Source organism: Salvelinus sp. IW2-2015, linkage group LG19 (assembly GCF_002910315.2).
Source record: "Salvelinus sp. IW2-2015 linkage group LG19, ASM291031v2, whole genome shotgun sequence".
NCBI classification, from domain to species: domain Eukaryota; kingdom Metazoa; phylum Chordata; class Actinopteri; order Salmoniformes; family Salmonidae; genus Salvelinus; species Salvelinus sp. IW2-2015.
Genome location: NC_036859.1, coordinates 15,864,443 through 15,877,835, shown reverse-complemented (window position 1 = coordinate 15,877,835; position 13,393 = coordinate 15,864,443). Strand labels below are relative to the sequence as shown.

Here is a 13,393-nt window from a genome sequence, read left to right as displayed (position 1 = left end):
TAGTGGGAGAGAGGGTGAAGATTGCAATGGCATATGACCATCTTAGGGGCTTAGTGGCTAGGTTTGGAGGAGGGTTGGAGGAAAGGGAGACAGAAAAGGAAAGAAAGTAGTGATCAGAGACCTGGAGGTGGGGTTGCAGTGAAATTAGTAGGCAGGGAGGTTGAAGTCACCAAGTACAAAGAGTGGTGAGCCATCATCAGGAAGTTAGCTTATCAAGGTGTCAAGCTCATTGAGGAACTCTCCAAGGCTAACTGYTGGGTGATAGATGACAACTATGTTACGCTTGAGTGGACAAGTGACAGCATGGAATTCAAATGAACAGATGMACAGGTGAYAGGGAGAAAAGAGAATCTCCAGWTAGGACAAATGAGTAGCCTTGTGCCACCACCGCGARGACCAGATGCTCTCAGACTATGAGAGAAAACGTAGTCAGATGAAGAAAGGGCAGCTGGAGTAGCAGTGTTCTCTGGGGTGATCCGTGTCTCCATCAGGGCCAAAAAGTCATGGGACTGAAGGGCAGCATAGGCAGAGATTAACACAGCGTTCTTGATTGCAGATCGGCAGTTCCAAATGCTGCTAGAGACCCAGAATTCCACATGGGTTGTGCGCGCAGGGTACACTAAATTAGAAGGGTTGCAGCCAAGGGGTGGGAGCATCTGTAAAGCCTACAGGGAGAGGTGCGAACAGGTATAGAAAAACACACAGTTGCAAAAGACACAAACGAGCAAAATGAGATCATCAGAAAAAATGACAAGGTAAGATACTCAAGTGAGAGCGCAGTGTGGAGCCTTCTCTCTTTCTTTTCTCTAAGAAACTTCTTTGTTTCGGTGACGGCCTTACTGACACAACCGCCGCTTTGAACTGCCGTTGAGAAAACAGGGGAGACTGAAGTACTAACACTAATTGCTAGTTGCCTAGCAGAGGTGAAGAGCACACCTCCCTGTACTAATTGCTGATTGCCTAGGAGAGGAGAAACCACTCCCACTCCAAAACAACCACTGATTACCAAAACAAGTCACAAATTGCCCTGCTCCTTGATCCTGGTTGATGTGTCAACAATCATCTGCAAGTTAGTTTGACTTATATAGGCACATTCATCTCTCTCATCTACCCTGCAACTCTTCCCCAGATCCTCGGTATACAAGATATGTGTTTTCTGTTAATATAACTGATAAAATAATGGTTAATAAGCAACTCTAAAGGGGCCCCATAAAATTAGTTCTTTCTGTTTTATTTTTCTTGGTTTACGATTTTRTGTTCAATATCAATATTACAATTATTAATAGACATACAACAAAAATGCATGTTCTGAGTGCATGTCAACGCTTAAATCACATCAGAAGACAATTCTTGAGGTCGGCAAAAAAGTAACACATTTAAACTAATCCAATATGTTAGTTGGACTTATTGCACCCGTTACTGGAATCATTGTTTCAGTTTAGATGGTTAAATTACCTCTTGACGCTGGAGGTCAGATTATTTTATATATTTTTTAAATAACGTTCCCAAGGTAAACGGACTATTTCTCAGGTCCAGATCGTAGAATATGCATATAATTTACAGATTAGGATAGAAAACACTCCAAAGTTTCCAAAACTGTCAAAATATTGTCTGTGAGTATAACAAAACTGATTCTGCAGGCGAAAACCTGAGAAAATCCTAACGCCGGAAGTGAATATTTTTTTAAATCTGTGTTTCCTGGCCCGTCTTTCTTCCATGTAAAGGGGTATCAACCAGATTCCTTTTCCAATGGCTTCCTCAGGCTGTGACCAGGCTTTAGACATAGTTTCAGGCTTTTATTTTGAAAAATGAGCGAGAATTTTTCAAAAGTAGTCAGGTGTCCTCTGAATAGTTCCTGCGCGCGAGTGGGTAGCTCTCCATTTTCCTTTTCTCTCTTATTGAATAGGTTACGGTCCGGTTGAAAATATTATCGATTATGTTTGTTAAAAACAACCTGAGGATTGATTATAAAAAACATTTGACATGTTTCTACGACCATTACGGATACTTTTTGGAATTTTTCGTCGAACGGAACGAGGCTTTGGTTTCTGAACATAACGCGCAACCCAAATGGCGTTTTTTGTTATAAAAGGGATATTTATCGAACAAAAAGAACATTTGTTGTGTAACTGGGAGTCTCGTGAGTACAAACATCCGAAGATTATCAAAGGTAAGCGATAAATTTTATTGCTTTTCTGACTTTCGTGACCATGCTAACCAAGCTAATATAGGGCTAACTGTTCAAGCATTGATTGATACACTCACAAAAGCTTAGATTGCTTTTGTTGCAAAGCATATTTTCAAAAATCTGACACGATAGGTGGATTAACAACAAGCTAAGCTGTGTTTTGGTATATTTCTTGTGATTGCATGATTATAAATATTTTTTGTAATATTTATGAATCTGATATGTTTGGGAATTTTCTTCTGCCTTTCGCACCGGAACGAGGCTGTAGTTTTTCTGAACATAACGCGCAACCCAAATGGCATTTTTTTGTTATAAAAGTAATATTTATCGAACAAAAATAACATTTATTGTGTAACTGGGAGTCTCGTGAGTGCAAACATCCGAAGATTATCAAAGGTAAGCGATTAATTTTATAGCTTTTCTGACTTTCGTGACCATGCTAATTTGGGCTAGCTGTTCTAGCATTGATTGATACACTCACAAAAGCTTGGATTTCTTTCTCTGTAAAGCATATTTTACAAAATCTGATACGATAGGTGGATTAACAACAAGCTAAGCTGTGTTTTGATAATATTTCACTTGTGATTGCATGATTATAAATATTTTTAGTAATATTTTGTGCCCTGCAATTCAGCGGTTGTTTAGGAAATGGTTCCGTAGCGCAGAGAAGTTAAGTAGTAATAATTCATTCATCTTTCAAACCCTGGCAGTCATTCTGAATTGTCGGTGAATATAACTTCCAATTTACATTTTACATTTTAGTCATTTAGCAGACGCTCTTATCCAGAGCGACTTACAGTAGAGTGCATACATTTTATTACATTTTTACATACTGAGACAAGGATATCCCTACCGGCCAAAGAGCAGACGCCTTATCCAGAGTGACTTACAGTAGAGTGCATACATTTTATTACATTTTTTACATACTGAGACAAGGAAATCCCTACCGGCCAAACCCTCCCTACCGGCCAAACCCTCCCTAACCCGGACGACGCTATGCCAATTGTGCGTCGCCACGGATCTCCCGGTTGCGGCCGGTTGCGACAGAGCCTGGGCCGCGAACCCAGCCCAGCCTGGGCGCGAACCCAGAGACTCTGGTAGCGCAGCTAGCACTGCGATGCAGTGCCCTAGACCACTGCGCCCCCGGGAAGATTGTTGGATATCCCACTCAGGCTGGATTCTAATAGGAAATTAGAAATCATTGGTCAGCAGTTTTCAAAACCAAACGAATGCTGTCACCAGCGAAAACACAACGAAGGCTGGTCACCAGCAAAAACACAACGAAGGCTGGTCACCAGCCAAAACACAACGAAGGCTGGTCACCAGCCAAAACACAACGAAGGCTGGTCACCAGCAAAACACAACGAAGGCTGGTCACCAGCAAAAACACAACGAAGGCTGGTCACCACCAAAATACAATGAAGGCTGGTCACCAGCAAAAACAATGAAGGCTGGTTACCAGCAAAAATACAATGAAGGCTGGTCACCAGCAAAAACACCTCGAAGGTCATCATGTCTATGCTGTTTTTTTTAGCAGGATAAACATACTGTATATACTGTACACACATGCAAAAACTCTTGATCATTCTCTCTAATGCAGAAGATTTCCCATATTTTACACACACATGCAGGCACACACACACACAAACATACATGCTTGCACACAAGTGCACACACATACACAAACACGCAGCCCTGACCTTCCGTCGGTGAGATGGTACAATGAAGAAGGTCTCGATCTGGTGTTTGAGGAGGAAGGCGTTTCTCTCGTGGCCGTTGCCAGGTTCTACCTCATAGTCTCCATTCAGAAGTCCAGGGTCGCCTTGGTGATGTGGACCTTCCTGGTGGAGAAGGAGAACACAGAGTCAGCATCATGTGGTGCTGCCTACCGCCGTTGTGCCTTCAAGCAAGGTACTTAACCACTAATTGCTCTAGAGGCTGTGTTGTGTGTCAGGATGGGTACTGTGAAAGCAAATGTCATGGCATGGCGATAACTCGTACTAACCCAGGCAGTCCCCCTGCCTCCATCACGTTGGCCAGTGTGACGTCGTTGGACCACACGTCATACTGCCACTTCCTCAGTCCCAGGACCCCACACAGCACCGGCCGTGTGGAGACCCACACGCATGTTCAGATTCACCTCTGTGGCCTCCGCTACTGATCTGCAGGAGCATGAGAAGGGTAATTACAATATTATATCATTGACACTACGCGTGTGATTGTGGGGCAGAGTTTGTTTGTTTGTTTGTTTGTTTGTTTGTTTGTGTGTTGTGTGTGTGTGTGTGTGTGTGTGTGTGTGTGTGTGTGTGTGTGTGTGTGTGTGTGTGTGTGTGTTGTTGTGTGTGTGGTGTGTGTGTGTGTGTGTGTGTTGGTGTGTGTGTGGTGTGCCCAGTGCCAAGTCCCTGTATGCATGTGTGTGTGACTGTGTGTATACGTGTTTATGTGTGTGTGCATACTAGGGTTGCAAAACCACTGTTAATTTACAACAAAAGATATCTGAATTTCCTACTGCAATCTATGGTAACTTTGGTAGTTTTACTTGAATAACTTCTTAAAAAATGTATCAATATACAGCTTTCATTTGTTGTATCTATGTCCATATTGTCCATTACATTCTAGTGTATGGTTTTAAGTGAAAATAGTCTATATAATGAAAAAAGCATCTCACCAAATATGGCATTATTTTAACTTCCAACAATTTACTTTTTCACAACTGCCACCAGTTTGGTGCCAAAACACTTACAACAAAGACAATTTGACACAGTAAAATAAATAAAAAGAAGACAATATTTCATGCTTAAACCCTCATATTAAAGCAAACAATAATGGATAATAATGGAGATAATAATTGAGATGTAACCACTCTCAAATTCATAGACAAAGCTATGATGCAAGGACTGGCCATCCAGATATCGAAATTATGATTTGAACTATGTTTTGAGGCTACCATGCCTTGCAAGAACTTGACTTATTCCACATTTTGTTGTGTTACAGCGTGAATTCAAAATTGATTAAATCTATATTTTTCTAACCCTCCTACACACAATACCCCATAATGACAAATMTAACTAATGTTTTTAGAAAATGTTGCTAATTTATTGAAAATGAAATACAGAKATATCTCATTTACATGAGTATTGACACCKCTGARTCAACACTTTGTAGAAGCAACTTTGGCGCCGATTACAGCTGTGAGTCTTTCTGGGTAAGTCTTTAAGAGCTTTGCACATCTGGATTGTACAATATTTGCCTATTCATCTTTTTAAAATTGATCATTCCTAGACAGTCATTTTCAATTCTTGCCATAGATTTTCAAGCCGATTTAAGTCAAAACTGTAACTAGGCCACTCAGGAACATTCAATGTCGTCTTGGTAAGCAACTCCAGGTGTCGATTTGGCCTTGTGTTATAGGTTATTGTCCTGCTGAAAGGTGAATTTGTCTCCCAGTGTCTGGTGGAAAGAAGACTGAAGCAGGTTTTCCTCTAGGATTTTGAATATGCTTATAACTGTATTCTGTTTCTTTTTATCCTAAAAAAAAACGACCTAGTACTTGCCACTTACAAGCATAACCATAACATGATGCAGCCAGCACCATGCTTAAAAATATGAAGAGCGGTACTCAGTGATGTGTTGTGTTAGATTTGCCCAAAACATACCTCTTTGTATCAGGACATAATGTTTATTTCTTTGCCACATTTCTTGCAGTATTACTTAAGTGCCTTTTTGCAAACAGGATGCATGTTTTGGAATATTTTTATTCTGTACAGGCTTCCTTCTTTTCACTCTGTCATTTAGGTTAGTATTGTGGAGTAACTACAATGTTGTTGATCCATCCTCAGTTTTCTCCTATCACAGCCATTAAACTCTACAACTATTTTAAAATCACCATTGGCTTAATGGTGAAATCCCTGAGCAGTTTCCTGCTCAGTTTACACAGCTACCAATCGATGCCCTTCTTTGCAAGGCATTGAAAAACCTCCCTGGTCTTTGTGGTTGAATCTGTGCTTGAAATTCATTACACGATTGAGAGACCTTACAGATAATTGTATGTGTGGGGTACACCCATGGGGTAGTCATTAAAAAAATCATGTTAACCACTATTATTGAACACGGAATGAGTCCATGCACTTATAATGGGATTTGTTCAGCACATTTGTACTCCTGAATTGATTTAGGCTTGCCATAACAAAGGCGTTGAATACTTATTGATTCAAGACATTTCATCTTTCCAATATTTTCTGCAAACAGAATTCCTCTTTGACATGATGTGGTATTGTGTGTAGATCAGTGACACAAAATCTAAATTCAGGCTGTAACACAACAAAATGTGGAAAAAGTSAAGGGGTGTGAATACTTTCTGAAGGCACTGTATATATTGTTTGTTTACATTTACCTTGTTCACAAGCATTGAGGTAAAAAAGCGTACATTTTGGGTTCTGAAGCATTTATAAATTATATTCTTCATGAACCGATAGGTACATATCATTAATTTATAAGTCCAAAAATGTATGTAGCAACTGAAGATTGTCCCTTTAAAGTTTAAACACTAATGGTATTTACTAAATTGATGGTTTATATTTAGTATAATGCTTTACAGATTTGTCATTCTATATATACTGTATATATATWTWTTTTTAATAATCTTATTTGATTATGTTATATATGTTACATGTGATAAGGCCACACAGAGGGCCAGAGATAATTACAGGCACCTGTGATAATCTGAAGTACCCAGAAAAGGCCACTAGATGTCATGTGATAAAATTCCATAAAATCCTTGAAAGTTACCAAAATTCTGGCAGTTCAGTGGTAAACTTTGAAAGTTACCAGTAATATACCCTCCATTTGCAACCTTAGTGTGTCCACTCTAGCATTACTGTATACAAATCATTTCTTGCCTCCACACATTTTATTCTGCCATGATAAACGTAATAATACAGATAGGACAGGCAGCACTGAGTTCTAACCTCCCTCCCAGCCTCCCATCCTCTCCCTCTCTGTCTGGAAGAAAAAGTGCACCTGTTCTGGGGAGATAAGCCAGAATGAAAAAATGGTAGCTACTTCAGATTCTAAATAGTTTTTTCTCTACTCCTGTCTGTTAGGAAAGTAAAGTTAAAGAGAATGTGAGAGTACAGACAGAGTAAAATTCAACCCGTAACGAGAGAGAAAAGTGAGGTTTAAGAGCATTATCTAGAGTCTAGACACTCAATAAACAGGGCAAAATGCTACACTTGTCACCAATATGAATATGAATGAATATGAATATGAATCTACCGCTAACATAAGAAGGTGTTTTTATTGTGCATTGTAGCCCTATATCTGTCATTCTTAAAACCCTACGTATATGGGTGCCTGTATGTACAACCCCTATATGGCAAATGTAGCTAAATAACACCAAGGCAACGGCCATGCATTTATCACAGAACGGGATAAGGCTCATTGAAGTGTTGAGCTCCTTTCTCCAAATTGTGCAGGACATGCAAAGGAGTCAAACACTTTCAAGCTTCATGAGGAAGCATCCAAATGCATTTCCACTCCCTCTCCCTCAAATGACATTTCACCCCTCTCAACCCCATCTATCTGCGGTGTTGTCATGTATACATAGAATCCTTCAGCCTGGACTTGTACCACAGTGGTTTAGAAGAATTGAGAATATCAATATCCCCAGTCATCAGTCTCACTCTTATCCCTGGTCAAACCAAATGATTCAACATAATGGCTGAAAGCTAGGCAGCAGGCTCATTCCTGCTGCATAGCTAAACTCACTGTTTATTATCTGTGCATAGTCACTTTACCCCTACCTACATGTAAAAATGACTTCGACTAACCTGCACATTGATTCGGTACCCCCTGTATATACTGTAGCCTCATTGCTGTTCTTTTATTGTGTTATTTATTTATTTTTAATGATTTTTTACTTTAGTTTATTTAGTAAATATTTTCTGAACTCTATTTTCTTAAACCAGTATTGTTGGTTAAGGGCTTGTAAGTAAGCATTTCACGGTAAGGTCTACTACACCTGTTGTATTCTGCGCATGTGACAAATCAAATTTGATTTGATACAGAGATAAAAGGATATGTGATATGGTGTCCATCACAAATCAACAGGCGCCAACACTGGCCCTAACATCACGATGATTCATGTGGTTTATCAGGCAACCAGTACCATATACAAGTGACGTGTTTACCATGGGTGACCTACACAAACTGGAACATAACACCACATCAGTCCGGGACCTGGCCCAGAACAGGACGGCGTGGAGAGACAAATGTCCAAGGAGCTAGCAAAGATTAGTGAGAGAGTGAGTGTCCACCATAAACGTATAGACTCACGTGATGGTGTCAATCATGTCCAGGCCCATCTCCACACAGCAGTGGGCATGGTCAGTCTTGGGCTGGGTCAGACCTGACACACAGTAGTAACAGTCTCCCAGGATCTTTATACGCCTACAATGGTTCTCCTGTCAATCAGAGAGGGGGGGGGGGGGGGGGTGGAAGGAGAGAAGAGAGAGAGAAAGAGAGAGAGAGAGAGAGAGTGTGAAAGACAGGGAGGGAGAGAAAGTGAAAGACAGGGAGAGAAGAGAGAGAGAGAGAGAGAGGGGGAAGGGAGGGAGAGAGAGTGAAAGACAGGGAGAGAGAGGAGAGAGAGAGAGAGAGAAGGGAGAGAGAGAGAGAGAGAACAGAGAAGGGAGAGAGAGAGAGAGAGAGAGAGAGAGAAAGGGAGAGAGAGAGAGGAGAGAGAAGAGACGGAGAGAGAGAGAGAGAAAGGGAGAGAGGAGAGAGAGCTTTCTGATATTCAGAGCAATATTGAGACAGATAGACTGACACAGACAGTGTGGGGGAACTAGACACATAAAGTGCATTTAATTTCTAAATGGTAAAACAGATATGTATGAAAACACCCTCAAATAAAAAGGTGARATTCTGTACTGTGACCTCGTATAAAACATTCAATCTCAAATCCCAAATGCTGAAGTATAGAGCCAAATYAAAAAGCTTTAGCTTCACTGTCCAAATAAATATGTAGGGGAGTGTATATACACATAAATATCACATACACTTTCCAATATTCAGAGCAGTATGTCAGACCTACGATGTTAGATTGCAGCGAGGGATTGCTGACAAGATTGCCTTGTGCTTTCTACCTCATATTCAAACCCTCTCTATCCAATATCCATTCAGGGCACATATTTTAACATCAAGAAACTCCGCCCATCTGAATTAGGTCTTGTGCATTCATACATGCAGTAATGTGCAAATTCTCTATAACATACAGTATGTAACAGTTTTCCTTCCATCCCTCTCCTTGCCCCAACCTGGGCTTGAACCAGGGACCCTCTGAACACATCAGCAACTGCCTCCCACGACGCAGCGTTGCCTATCACTCCACTAAAGTCACAACCCTTGCAAAGCAAGGYACACAACTACTTCAAGCTCCCAGAACGAGTGACGTCACCGGTTGAACCGCTACTAGCACGCACCGCTGACTAGCTAGCCATTTCACACCAGTTACACATARCCTGTAGGCTACTATAGGCTACAGCTGTACACACTAATGTGAACTTTGCAAGATGTACTGTACAGTACAAATCCTACTTAAAAAAGGAAATGTGTCTSAGTGCAGAAGCATAACGGTCCCTACTCCATCATATCACCGGATCAGTGTTGTAGAAGTGTGTAGATGTGTGGCCCGGGGTGGTATAGCCATCTAAGCCGCTTCCTGTGGAGCATGTGTACCACTGCCAGCCGAGGTCCAAATCCAGCCCACTGCTCTTTCAGCACTCTCTCTCCATCAAATAAGCATACAAAACACAACAATAAATAAGTGTGAACGTCCATGAAGTGAGTAACGCTGCCTGGCGTGATGTGAAGCTCTGCTCTGGGATGAAAGGAGCTGTGGAATTGTAACCCATCGTTAYGGATCTGTGAGCCACAGAGTTCACAGTGAGCTATGGGTTGGTGGGCTGAGCTGCTAGGGGGTGATAACATCACCCGGCTCCCATTGTTACTTCATGGAAGAGATGTGATCGTGGGCTGAGCAGAGCATGTGAACTGAAAGACTCATAGCTTCGCGGTGTGCGTAATAGATGCTCTATTTTAACGTGCAAGTCCATTGGTGTTGAGAGAGAGCTTGTTAGCATCATAAAATACAGTTTCCTTCACATTATTTTACATACAGGCTACACTCGCTCAATAGTACTGAGGGCATATTTCTTTCAAGTCAGATATATATNCTGAGGGCATATTTCTTTCAAGTCAGATATATATATATATATATATATATATATATATATATATATATATATATAAGATATTGTCTTAAATTAAAAATATATATTATAATAATTTTAAAGGAAATTATGTCTTTTGATATGAGCTTAAATGCCATGGTGAATGATAACAATAATAAGGGGACAACTCTGATTCGTCTTACACTGTTAAAATGAACTGCTTTGTAACACCAAAAATAGTGGCAACTGAGCATCCACCAACGCGAAGGAGTCGAAACCTTAACTTTTCTGGAGTATTAAAACACATCATCCTGAGATGTTTTGAAACATTATATGGTGTGTGGTAACACCACTTAAAACCTCTACAGGATCGGTGGGTCCCCCGCGGGACGTAGGCTAATGTGATTAGCATGAGGTTGTAAGTAACAACAAKATTTCCCAGGACATAGACATATCTGATATTGGCAGAAAGCTTAAATTCTTGTTAATCTAAKTGCACTGTCCAATTTACAGTAGCTATTAKAGTGAAATAATACTATGCTATTGTTTGAGGAGAGTGCACAGTTATGAACTTGAAAATGTATTAATAAACCAATTAAGCACATTTGGGCAGTCTTGACACAACATTTTGAACAGAAATGCAATGGTTCATTGGATCAGTCTAAAACTTTGCACATACACTGCTGCCATCTAGTGGCCAAAATCTAAATTGCGCCTGGGCTGGYATAATATATTATGMCATTTTTCTTGCATTTCAAAGATGATGGTACAAAAAAAATACAAAGTAGTGTTATTTAACATTTCCACAAACGTCAAAGTGTTTCCTTTCAAATGGTATCAACAATATACATACCCAAATCTAACTGCCTGTAGCAAGGATATGTAATATGTCATTTTAGGTGAAAATTGAAAAAAAGAACTTTAACTCTAAATGGATTAAATTATTTCATTTCCTCATCTATCTACAAACTATACCCATAATGACATAGAAAAAAATGGTTTTAAGGAAAAAAATACCTTATTTACATGAGTATTCAGGCCCTTTGCTATGAGACTCGAAATTGAGCTCAGTTGCATCCTGTTTCCATTGATCATCCTTGAGATTTTCTACAATGTGACTGGAGTCCACCTGTGGTAAATTCAACTGATTGGATATGATTTGGAAAGGCACACATCTGTCTATATAAAGGTCCCACAGTTGGCAGTGCATGTCAGAGCAAAAACCAAGCCATGAGGTCGAAGGAATTGTCTGTAGAGTTCCGAGACAGGATTGTGTCGAGGAACAGATCTGGGAAGGGCACCAAAACATTTCTGCAGCATTGAATGCCCAAGAACACAGTGGCCTCTCCAAGACTCTTCCTAGAGCTGGCCGCCAGCCAAACTGAGCAATCGGGGGCGAAGGGCTTTGGTCAGGGAGGTGACCAAGAACCCGATGGTCACTATTGCAGAGCTCCAGAGTTCCTCTGTGGAGATGGGAGAAACTCTTTGAGAAAACCCTGGGAGATGTATGTCTATCTCAGGTCTCTGCTCCCCACACTCTCCCCTTACTGGGTCTCCTGATTGAGAACTCTCTCACTTCTCTTTTTTCCTGATGTGTCTTTCACAAAGCATCTATTTAATGAGGTTGATGGGGACAGATATTTTTGGAGCACCGCAAAAGCTCCAGAGTTCCTCTGTGGAGATGGGAGAACCTTCCAGTAGGCCAACCAACTCTGCAGCACTCCACCAATCAGGCCTTTTGGTAGCCACTCCTCGGTAAAAAGGCACATGACAGCCTGCTTGGAGTTTGCCTGAAAGCACCTAAAAACTCTCAGACCATGAGAAACAAGATTCTCAGATCTGATGAAACCAAGATTGAACTATTTGGCCTCAATGCGAAGCGTCATTGTCTGGAGGAAACCTGGCACCATCCCTACTGTGAAGCATGGTGGTGGCAGCATCATGCTGTGGGGATGTTTTTCAGCAGTTGGAACTGGGAGACTAGTCAGGATCGAGGGAAAGATTAACAGAGCAAAGTACAGAGAGATCCTTGATGAAAACCTGCTCCAGAGTGCTCAGGACCTCAGACTGGGGAGTTTCACCTTCCAACAGGACAACGACCTTAAGCACACAGCCAAGACAACGCAGGAGTGGCTTCGGGACAAGTTTCCTTGAGAGGCCCAGCCAAAGCCCGGACTTGAACCTGATAGAATATCTCTGGAGAGACCTGAAAATAGCTGTGCAGTGACGCTCCCCATCCAACCTGACAGAGTTTGAGAGGATCTGCAGAGAAGAATGGGAGAAACTTCCCAAATACATGTGTGCCAAGCTTGTAGCGTCATACCCAAAAAGATGCAAGGCTGTAATCGTTGCCAAAGGTTATCAACAAAGTATTGAGGAAAGGGTCTGAATACTTATGGAAATACAAGTTTTTTTAATTTTTATAAATTTGCAAAAAATCGTAAAACCTGTTTTGGCATTGTCATTTTGGTGTGTATTGTGTGTAGATTGATGAGAAAAAACAAACAATTGAATCAATTTTAAAATAAGGCTGTAACGTAAAAAATGTGGAGAAAGTGAAGGCGTCTGAATACTTTCCGAATGCACTGTTATGATAACGTTCCAGTTAACCCATTTTTGGCAGGCATTGTTGAGCACAGTGCTCAATCTACCAGCGGTAACTAGAGGCCGTATAGCAAAGCACTGCAGGATACTTAAGTTTAAAATTGAAATTGAAATGACTTGCATTCATTTTTTGTAAATATACAGTACCAGTCAAAAGTTCGGACACACCTACTCATTCCAGGGTTTTTTTCTTTATTTTTACTATTTTCCACATTGTAAAATAATAGTGAAGACATCAAACCTCAGTTGAAGTCGGAAATTTACAAACACTTAGGTTGGAGTCATTAAATACTTGTTTTTCAACCACTCCACAACTTTCTTCTCCACAACAAACTATAGCTTTGGCAAGTCGGTTAGGACATCTACTTTG

The 13,393-nt window shown here is 40.8% G+C and overlaps 1 protein-coding gene across 1 annotated transcript in view; it reads right to left on the bottom strand.

Moving 5' to 3' along the window:
- LOC111978905 (adenylate cyclase type 1-like) overlaps nt 1-13,393 on the bottom strand; it is a 72,345-nt gene that overhangs the window by 28,697 nt on the left and 30,255 nt on the right. The window contains 5 exon segments of the mRNA XM_024009151.2: nt 3,889-3,998; nt 4,001-4,029; nt 4,194-4,292; nt 4,294-4,350; nt 8,522-8,649. Coding sequence (XP_023864919.1) covers nt 3,889-3,998; nt 4,001-4,029; nt 4,194-4,292; nt 4,294-4,350; nt 8,522-8,649 — 423 coding nt within the window.